This window comes from Sebastes umbrosus, chromosome 7 (genome assembly GCF_015220745.1).
Source record: "Sebastes umbrosus isolate fSebUmb1 chromosome 7, fSebUmb1.pri, whole genome shotgun sequence".
Classification (NCBI taxonomy): Eukaryota; Metazoa; Chordata; class Actinopteri; order Perciformes; family Sebastidae; genus Sebastes; species Sebastes umbrosus.
Window position 1 is genome coordinate 21,545,281 of NC_051275.1, and position 11,543 is coordinate 21,556,823.

At 40.1% G+C, this 11,543-nt stretch overlaps 1 protein-coding gene across 2 annotated transcripts in view; it reads left to right on the forward strand.

Moving 5' to 3' along the window:
- pdgfd (platelet derived growth factor d) overlaps window positions 1-8,857 on the forward strand; it is a 59,960-nt gene extending 51,103 nt beyond the window's left edge. For both annotated transcript variants that reach the window (XM_037776182.1, XM_037776183.1), the window contains exons 6-7: window positions 1,615-1,832; window positions 5,926-8,857. In XM_037776182.1, coding sequence (XP_037632110.1) covers window positions 1,615-1,832; window positions 5,926-6,060 — 353 coding nt within the window. In that variant the 3' untranslated portion in view covers window positions 6,061-8,857. The remainder of the gene's footprint in view (window positions 1-1,614; window positions 1,833-5,925) is intronic.
- Window positions 8,858-11,543: the final 2,686 nt, after the last annotated feature.

An 11,543-nucleotide genomic window follows, 5' to 3' on the forward strand; every position in this document is an offset into this window, starting at 1 on the left:
GATGACCTCAGTGATGAGAGCAGTCAATCTGCAGCTGATTGTTGCTCTTCTTCCTTTTCTATTCTTCCTCTCATCTGTTTTTTAGATTTTCTGTCTTGTCTGTACTTCAAACTATCTGTGGCCACTCTGCAGAATATGAGCCGGCTTGGGGAGTAACGGATTACACGGAACGGCGTTATGTAATTAGGATACCAAAAAAAAGCGAACTGTAATCCGTTACAGTTACATAAGAAAAGATATACATCAGATTAGTGATACATTTAGTAAAAAATGGGATTATTAAATGCATTTTAAAATAAGAACGATATACTACCATGCACATACGCACACATTACAACACAAGTCTCACACAATGGCCTCTTATGTTAGAGATAAAAGATGCAAGATATCTATCGCAAAGCAGTACGGTTTCCAGTTCCAGTTCATTGAGATTATTCTTTTTGCCAAGAGGCATCCCAGCGTGAAAAGACGGTTCTTAGAAAATGAGCAAACCACTGGAATGCAGAAGTTACACTGTACTGTGATGTTGTTCCCCTTTTCTGCCTTGAATACACAATAATGGCAAAATGTCAGCATTTTTCTTTTCTCTTGTCTTTATTTGCATATTTGGCATTGAGTTCATCCAAAAGTAATGGAAAGTAATCAAGTTTCGTTACTTTAATATTGTGATGCTTTGTTTAGGGTACCGAATACATTTTTAACATGTAATTAGAAGGGCTGTCAAAGTTAACATGATAATACCGCGTTATCGCAAATTAGTTTTAACGCCACTAATTTCTTTAACGCATTAATGCAATCGATCTTCCAGAGGTTGTACCGGGCTGAAAATATGAGCAATATAAAGTGCTCCCACACTACAAAGTGTATCCACAGAAGACACATTATTGGTCTCCTTCACTCCTTCATTTGTCCCTCATGCTAGAAAATCATTGGAAATGCTTGAGATGATTGTTCTGGTTCCCATAGTCACATTGAAAATATATCTTTGTAATCTTTACAAACATTCAACCACTTCAAAACCTGCTACAGTTTGGCCTCAGACTTTCCTTGTGCTGAGCAACATAAGCACATCTGTCATTCAGTCAGTGGTCTCTAATCCCTTTGGTTCTCTTTAAATTAGTTTGGAGCGTTGCAGGAAGCCAATGAACAAAGGTCCTATGTGCACAAACGAGGTGATTTTCTCCAAAGTGAGGACATGAAGAAAGACTGCGGTCAATACATTCAATCTACAATCAATTAATGGCCTCTGCTTCGTCTTCTGGTTCTCTCTCTTCTCTCCATCTGTTCCAGTCAATTGTTGTTGCAATTGTACTCATATCTAATAGTCTCTCTCCGCCTTCCAACCATTTTCATTCAATCAATATTGAGCATATTTTTAGTGTGAATTACAGCTACTTTGCTCCCCCAACCCCTCCCGTTTCATTCTCCCATCTGTTTCCAACTTGTCACACATTTATATTAATGATGATACGAAGCAATGAACCAGCAATAATAAATCATTTCTCACCCTTCCTTCAGTGCAGTCCAAAGCCACCACAGAAAAGAGGGAACATAAAAACAACAAGAACCCAACTAATGACTTATTTTCTCTCCTTTTTCTCACTCACCGTCCAGTTGATCTGAACCGTCTCTATGACGACGTCAAGCGGTACAGCTGTACGCCTCGCAACTACTCGGTGAACCTGCGCGAGGAGCTGAGGGCCACCAACGCCGTCTTCTTCCCTCGATGTCTGTTGGTCAAACGCTGTGGAGGCAACTGTGGCTGCGGAACTGAGAACTGGAACAACGGCTGCTCCTGTCAGGCCTCCAAGACGACACTCAAACTACACGAGGTAGGTCTTAAAACATGAAGACACACCGGTGGACTTGTCAAAGAATCACTCAAACAGTAATGATATGAAGGACGAATGGAAGTTCTCTCCATTATTAGTGATTTTAAAACAACGTCTTAAGTATTAGTAGTGGAACTCCGACCGTGCTGAAGCATTCCTATTTGCTGACATGCAGTATGTAAAGCATTTGTTAGATATTCATACAGTAAGCACGGAGGTTTAGGGTGACTGATGCCTGATGATTATTGTGTTGTTTTACAGGCTTTTTTCTAGAATTGTTCTGATACCGATATCAGAAATGCCCCTGATTCAGCCTAAAATGCTGCATCGCGTATCGGCGAGTACGATCCAATATCGCGTTATATCATTTATCAGCTCATTTAGACTACACAGGAACAACAACAACAACAACAACACATGTCAATTACTACCCGATCAGTACATCCTGCCCGATTAGTACTGCGCATGTGCAACTCTCAACAGAGATGAGAAAGAAGCGAGATGGCTCACTCGTTAGCTACTTCCACCGTCCGCTCTGGAAAAAACAATCACTGCGTCCGAAATCGATGATGACGTGTGAGCCATCTAGCTTCTTTCTCATCTCTGTTGAGAGCTGCACATGCGCAGTACCGATCAGGTAGGTGCTATTTGGCAATTTTTACACTGAAAATCTGTCAAACTAGATGATAAAAGGAAGTTCTATGGTATTCATTCTCTGTATGTATTGTTCATGTTTTACAAAGGGTTTAACCGGGGCCAGAACATACAACAATGGTAGCAATCATACCACAAATATTCAGCCTTCTGCCATTTTCAAATAGCAGAAGGCTGAATATTTGTTCAAGGTGAAATGTGTGTCAAAATACCATTTTAAATGCAATATCGTGGTGCTGCTGATGTCCGGGCCAACACATCATATTTTACAGACTTAAGAAAACATCTTTGTTTGGTACAGATCCCTGAAAAATCACTAATCTATCTAAATAATCATTTTAATGTTTTTCAATGAAAAAAAAAACTGATTTCTTTCCGCCCTGCCGCTCATAACCCACTTTTTATCTTTATTTATTTTTTCTCTCTCTCTCTCTCTCTCTCTCGCTCAACCCCTTACCACCACTAATTTCTCCTCTGCACTCATACCTACACGCACACCCACACACACCCAAACAGTGGATACCACATAACAAACAGATGTACATCCTCTCACCCACATACACACCCCCCAAATCAAAGGACTCATCACTTGTTATGTCTCTTTGCACTAAATATAAAAAATGAAATGAGAATAATGATGTAAAAATGATCATTCACTCTAATATCGCTAATCATATTGCAATAGCAATATCAGTCAAAATAATCACAATTATATATATTTTTTCAAAATCATTCAGCCCTATAGTAAAAGCCTTTATTTCTTTGCATAATGCATTGGTATTGGATCAATTTACACTTGAGCTGTGCTGGAAGTGTGACAGAAAAGTGATGCGGCGGCAAACATGAGACTGACATGTCAAATTTCCAGCACATTTTAGGTGCGTGCCTGAAAGGGGCTAAAAAGATGGTGTGTAAGTAAGCGAGTGAGTGAGAAAGAGAGAGATACTGGGCGTGCAGCAGAGGCAGGCGCCGCATCAACAATGAAGCAGCACTGCACCAACAGCCTCACAATTTCTCCCCGCTCCTTTTCCTCCATTCGTTTCCATGTCGGCCTCCGTCTGCCTCTCTCCAATCTCGCCGTATCTCTCTCAGCGCATTGTTAGCATTCTATCACTCTCTCTGTCTCTCTGGGCTCCCATCATCCTTTCATTCTCCCCCCAATTCCCATTTTCAATTTATCCCTTTGCAATGCACCATTCTTGTTCTTTAAGCCTGTCATTCATTCTTTTCTCTCTCTTCCCTCCATCGCTTTGTGCCTTTGTTCTCGTATAGCTTCATTATTGAAACATGGTCCGCAGGGCGCTCTCTCTGTCTCTCTCTCTCTCTCTTGCTGTTCAAAAATCATACAATGGAAATTTAGACAAAAGTGGGATTTGGGTTGTAATTGTGCTATGTGTATGTAAGACACTGTGTATGCGAGCATGAAAAAGGTGTTTGTTATACTGTACATGTAAAAACTGCTTGCATGTTCTCATGAGTGTGTGCTTGTGTGTGCTTGTGAGAGATTTCCATCCGCCTCTCCTCTCCTCGCCTCTCTCCTCACTGCTTCCTTCTCTGACTTAATTTCTAAAGAAACACATTATTACACACACTATTGTTTCAGTACCGGGAAGTCCTCCTGACATAAATCACGGGCAGCCTTGCTTTCACTGAGCTTTGGAGGACAATTGACTGCATCAGTTGTGGAACAATTTGTACTTCAACTCCATTTTCACATTGGTAGTGGCACCTGCGAACAATCTGACCATCTGCAACAAAGTCAATTATAGTGACTAATTCCAACTATAAAATCAATTTCATTGTACTTTTAGAGACTCAGTGTATACAGAACCTCTTTTTTTGGCTCAACATTTGTAAATAATGGTCCAGCTTTTGTTTAAAACCACAATATGCAAACGTTTTGACATAAAAACCAGTGGTGGAATGTAACATTTACTCAAGTACTGTACTTAATTACAATTTTGACATACTTGTATTTTACTTCAGTATTTCCATTCTCTGCTTCTTTAAACTTCTACACACACACATTATATTATTATATGTGTGTCTTATATGATGCAGTGCTATTCTTCAGATATACCCAGTAGTACACAAAGTATCTACATTGAGGAACTACAACATTAAAATGCTCATGTATGTGTTAGTGACAAAAACAGACTAATAATAATTCAATAAAAAATATAACACTGTGAAAGGAGCCATTCTGCATAATGAGTACTTTTACTTTTGGCAATTTAAGTACATGTTGCTGATAAAACTTCTGGGTTTTACTTAAGTAACATTTTTAATTTGTTTTAATTTTACTTGGAGTAATGGAGTATGTATTTCTACTTTTACTTAAGTAAAGTATCTGAGTACTTCTTCCATCACTGGTTAAAATGTAAAGAGCATCCTGTATTATATCGGTCTATGTATATGTGTAATCTGTGTGTACAGGTTAAATAACATGTTTTTTATGTGTCAAACAACAGTTGTGGAGGTAAAAAGTACAATATTTACTTCTGAAATTTAGTGGAGTAGAAGTATAAAGTAGCAGAAAATGGAAATACTCAAGTAAAGTACAAGTATGTCAAAATTGTATTTAAGTATAGTACTGATGTTTGGTACAATATGTTTTCTAAGATACTGTATACTGTTTTCTCTTTGCACAGTCAGCAGTCAGTCCCTTTGGCAACATGTCCTGGATGTTTCCCTACTGGGAAGGGCTCCAGCTCCAAGTTAAAAACAAAATACGAATGAATGAATGTTAAAATAATACAGGAATTCCAGTGTGGTCACGTATGATTAACGAGATGAAGGGTGGACGGAAAATTGTTGTATCATGGCCCCCAGAGTTTCACAGAACACCACTGCATTCTTAGAAACCTCGCTTGCTATCTAATCTATATTTTGACGTCCTTTGCTTGCTTCAGTGTCAAGTTTTTTGTTCTTCAAAACAGACTTTACATCAGCTTCACATTATTTTCTCTTCTTTCAAATTGGATTTATTGTCTTCAACTACAATGAGACGGAAAAGTATTTTCAACACCTACCGACAATCATGTTGTTATTATGACTGGAAAACTCAAACTGTTCTAAATGTTCCAAAAAACTGACGCTACCCCATGCACAGCAGTGCTTCTATTCTCCCCAGTAGTGCTTCTCTCCTGGGTGCAGCTGGCGCAGCGTGAACCACAATAAACCAAAAGATATCAAAAGAAATCAAAACTCCAGCGCACACCAGGGTACTGACATAGACACCATTTTATCGGCAAATCACATTAAAAACAAGAGCGAATTGTTCTGGATGTCTTGATATATCCAACTTAATAATACGGAAACAAATACGGATGCCTCATGTCAGCAAAAGTTTGTGGTTAAACCCAAATTGAATGGATGTAGTGCTATATTATTAATGCCCAGTGTTCATCCTTGCTGTCTTCTTCTCTGACTCCTTTAGGTGCTGAAGTACGCCCCAGAGGTCACTCTGCATCAGCGCCATCGGAGGCCGCGGGTTCGCTGGGTCATTGAGGAGATTTTCCTCACGCACCACGAAAAGTGCGAGTGTGCGTGTCCCTCCCAGCCCCCTCGCTGACACTCCCAGACGGACACATGATGCATCTGGAACTGTTGGACGAGTTCTTCTTTTATCTATTTTTTTGCAACGGACTTCATGTAATTACAGCAACGCAGACACACGTGCAGCAAAGAAGGAGGCAACAATTTGACTGGCAAACTGTAGCAAACACCAGTGACTTTTGTTCTTCCAAGTAAACCAGCTTCCTCTGTACACAGGCCAAACTTGTAAAACACATTTGTTATTTAACTTTCCTGCAACTTGGAGTCAAAATTGTCTCTGTTTCAAAAGTTTTTTCCTCCAAAAGACAAAACACGAGAGATTCTTTGGAATACAAAAAAAAAATTACCATACCACACTATGAAAAAAATAACACCAATATTGTATCAAACCTACATTTACATTTGGATTTAAGGCGTTTAATGGATGCCAAGTTGATTGAATTGAAATTTAATTGACAACCTGTGTAAACAGCTTTTTTTATTCCTATTTCCTCTGTATGTATTTGCGTTTCTTCGTGTTATAAAAAGAGTGTTTGTAGAAACTTCCGGCACTTCTAGTGCCAGGAGCATGCTGAGATGAGTGAGCGTCAGACAGAAGGAGGGAGGGAGAGGGGTTGGAACAAGTGTAAACCAAAATAACACTTTATCTTGATGTGAAATTAAGCTAACCACAACCCTCCACATCCGAATTGCACACTAACACACATTCACTTCTAAGCTTCTGCTCCTATAAAGACAAAAATTGTAGTTATTTATACTGAATTATTCACTGCTCTATTTTCCAGCGAAGCCCTCCTTTGTTTTGCACACATTCCTGTCTGCATATATGCACGCTTCCCTTTGTCGGTCCTTCCATCTGTACGCTTCCTGCTCTTTCTTTCTCTCTCACTGACTCCATCTCTCTCTCTCTCTCTTTCTAAAGCACACACTCCCTTCATCGCTCACTCTCTTAACACATCAAAGGAGACGTCAGATCGGGCTGCTGCGCCGTTTTCTGAGCGTTCCTGGCATTCCAACCGCAAACTGGAATTCTGCTAACACGGATAAAACCGTGATCCTCAGACCCTGAACGCATACTGTAAGAGGAAAGAGAGTCTCTGGGCTCACAGAAAAAAGGGACAATCAAGCCGCCTATTCGTAGATTACCAGCACTTCTGGATGAGAGATGAGAGAGGAGCCACTTTCAAGATATACAACATGAATTTTGCAGCTACTTCAGCGGTTTCAATCAGCATGTTCATATATTCAGATTTTTTTGTGTCAAGCTGCTTTTTTCCCCTCACGAAGATGCTCACATGTATAGCACAATCTGACCCACTGCTTTGCATGTCTGCAGCAACACCACAGTGGGAAAGAGATGTGTGGGAATTAGAGTAATGTTCTGAAAATAACAACTGATACTCATGTGTGTGCCTGTTACAGCTCAGGAAGAGGTCCTTTTGTTTAAGGGGTGGAGGGTTACCAACAGTCTGTGAGAGCTGGCAGCCAATACAAGCATGGGAATGGTCGGCATGCGACTGTGCGTGCAAGTGTGTGTGTGTGTGTGCATGTGTAGGTATCAAAGCAATAGAGCAAGAATTCAAAGTAACTGCTTATCATTTCCAAACACATGACACAGCTGTGAGAAACAAAAGACGCTGTCATCAGTCATCTCTCCATCGACCAACCTCCCATGTGTCACACGCTCAGGCCCGCTTACAGGCCGGATTTACAGAGAAAATGGGATTTTACGCACTACTTTTGTTCTAAAGAATAAAAAAAAAAAGAAAAAAGAATAACCGGACACCGAGACGATTCTTCGGTCACAGTGAAACCAGATCAGCTGTGTGCCGGCGGCGCTTTTATGTGCATGTGTGTACTGTAAGTCACAGGTTTTATTTGGCAGGTAAGGGAGACAAAACACTCCAAAAAAGGTTGTGCGGTAGTCACATTCCAAGTAATTTACCCCCCAAACGCACACACATAAAGTTGTTTTTGGCTGCGGTTCATCTTAGAAAGCAGCTTCACTTTGCTGCTGTCAAGCTTTTGTCTTCTGTTCTCCAGCGAGAAAAGTTGTTTTCATTCCTGTGTGTGGCATTTTGAAACACAAAGATAAACACAAAGCTCGCACAGAGCGGGTGATTTGTTCAAATTTCACAGAAGTTGGCAGGTAAATTACCCCGTTATATTTCCAGTAGCTAACGAGCCAGATGGTGATTAGGTAACGTGTCATTTTCCAAGATGCTTTGTTGAAAAATGTATAGTTACTCTAGCGAGAGCTGTTGTGGAATCTGTGTGTGTGTGTGTGCGTGTGCGTGTGCGTGTGCGTGTGCGTGCGCATCCTGTGTCTGCCAGTTCGCTGGCGTTATCAGCACATTCCTTTGTTGCATGCTCCGAAGTGACATTCCTCTTTTTTCCTCATAACTGGTTTGTTTTCTCCTCCAGTTCTGTACAATATAACCACATGTATTTCAAGTTCAGACATTTAAACCTGCTTGTGTAATTGTTTGGATGTTAGTTTTTTGGTCCATTTTACGTCAACTAAGAGCGTCAAAACCACACGTTGGACACCTTTTAGATTATCATGCTTTGAATAAGATTTGGTTTCAGAGTTTCAGCCTCCTTTCGTCTGAGGATTGTGGGGATTGTACTGTCATGTTTTCAACTCAGAGAAAAGTTGTTTAGTTTTAGCAAAAGAAACTGCTTTGCTGTATTCAGAAAAAATATTCGTGACGAAAACTGTATGCTTTACTTAAATAATTTATTGTGTCTTTCTCTATTGTTTTATTAAAAATATCAGCTGGTTGGTCTTGATAAATAAAGTGTTTCTAGCATCACTGCCTCCAGTGCTTTGATTTTTTTTCTCACCAAAAAAAGGCTTTTATCAGATGAAAATATGGGAAAACTGCCTGTTTGATCACCTGTAGAGTGTAATAGGAAATGTGTGCTGATTCAGTGGCTGGAAAGAGAGATGTAGGGAGAAACTGGGACAGAAGTAACTAATTATGAACACAAGCACAGAGAGCATGAAGAAGAAAGAGTTTGGATGCAGAACAATGAGGTTATTGCTGTCAGACACATCCTAGCACACAACACAAGGAGCACACGGGTTACCATGGAGACCAGAGATGTGCTTTTAAGACCAGTGTATCAGTGGTAAATTAAGGAGAGGTCATTATTGCACCAGTCAAATGTCTCCCAATTATAATCTTCCAAAAAAACTGTTTTGCTTCTCGAGTGTGCAGCAGCACCTTTACAACGCTTTGATCCTGTGAGTCAGCACCCGCCCACCCACATGCGAACGATTCAGGTAGCCTGATAATCAGACTGAATTTACATTTCATTGTGTATCGCTGAAAGATCAGAGATATGAGCAGCGATTCAGCTGGTTTTGCATTCACATCATATGGGATGGAGATTGGACACGTTCCCATTTTGTTGACTTGGCGAGCATTTACATCAGCGGATGACTGAACATGGTTGTATGATTGTATCATTTGCTGTGTGAGAGTTAAGAAGACTGAAAGTCTACTGTTTAGTCATGTTTAGACTGTTTAGACCATTTCATTGTCATTCTGTTGGGCAACAGCATTGGTCCAGGTTTACTTCCTGTCTGCTACTGCATTAACAAACATTGAAACAGGAAATACAAAGGGACCCCTTTAGAATGTTTATGTTGTCAAGTTTGAAAAGGTCTATACTTCTGCACAACAATGCATTAAGCATAAAGTCAGCATGCTAACACGCTCATTATGACACTGTTAACATGTTGATGTTGAGTGGGTTTATTGTTTATCGTGTTCAGGATCTTAGTTTAACATGCTATAAGTAGCACTAAACACAAAGCTGAGGCTGATGGGAATGTCATTCGCTGGAATTTGGTCAGAAACCAAAGTAAGCCTTGGACAAATAGAAAATCTGACCTGATGATGGTTCTACATGAAAATTTAAGGGAGCACCAAAGTTTTTATGATTCATCCTCTAGGCACCATGGATAACTTTTGCAAATTTCTTGACAATCCACCCAGTAGTTCTCCAGACATTTCACGAATAAAACTAAAATATCAACCAGATAGTTGTTACCAGAGGAAAATCAGGGGATCACCAAAGTCGGGAGGCGTCATGCTGCTGGGTCATGTCTAGAAGGTAACCAGCAAATTGCAAAAATTTGCAGAAATGTGCAAAAACTCTTCTGAGACTCGCTGCCCGAAAACCTATCCTCACCTTAACCATTCAAGGTCAATGCCTACCTTTAACCATCTCACGAGAGTTTCCCAAATGTGGGTTACCCTTTAGGCTGGACCATCCTTCAAAGTTTCTTGGCAATCCATCCAGCAGTTGTTGAGATATCACAGTCTGGACCAAAGTGGTGGACCGACATTGCCATCCCTGGAGCCTGGCTGAAAACACTGTGCGTTGATAATATACATAGCACAACATTCATTCAAATTTGGTTTAATTATGTTAAACAACAAACTTTGGCTGACAAGACGCATCAATATTAGTTGGATTACAAGTTGGATATAGCAAGGCATTCAGAACAATTTGAGTTTTCCCGTCATAATAGCAACATGGATGTTGACGTAAACTCCATTTACAAGTCAGAATCAGGTTATTTATGACGTTTATGACATACTACATGGACACAGTATTAGCCATGTGGTCAAAAAGCTGTTGATTGTTCTATAAACTACTCAAAGTCTGGCTTAACCACAAATAGACTGAGTGCACTGCAACATTATTTAAGAGAATAATATACTGCATGCACTATCCTGTTAGTATGTCTATCTCTTGTACTTTCTTTCTCCTTTAGTTGTCCATTATGGACATTTTGGAGGGGTCTGATGCGGTTTGTATTGATTGTATTGTATATTTTGTTGTGGGGAAGAAAATGGAAAATCTCAATAAACATATTGTTAACAAAATAAATAAACGGAAATTAAAAGATTATGATGACATTGATCCACATACTGTTTCAAATGAATATATTACTACCCATGCCTTTTCATTCAAGTCCTTTTCTATATCTCTCAAGGCTGTTTCCTGTCCCAGCCGTTACTGTGGCAACCCTTCCTGTGCTGTTACAGCAGTCTCCCTTGTACAGCCAGCCAGTCACATCCCAGGTCATTTGTCCGTCAATTCATCCATCCATCCATCTCTCTGTCCATCTTTTCCTCCATCAGTCCATCACTGACTAGTTTTTGAGTTTTCCTAAAAGAGAGAGACTCATCAAAACACAGTAGCCTTCTCTCAGTCCCCATGGAGATGAGAAAGACTGAATAAGAAACATTCAGCGAGATAAACAAGTGAGCAGAATTAAGATTATGGTTAAAAAAGTGAAGAGTAAATATGAAGAGACAGAGAGAGAGAGAGAGAGAGAGAGCGATGGGGGGGGGCTTGCTATATGTTTGAACCCATCATTCCTACAAGGTTGTTTCTGTGTCAGTCAGCAGCTTCTTGTCTTTTCCTTGCGGGCAAACACACACACACACACAATGTCAACTTGTTTTGTTCTACAGA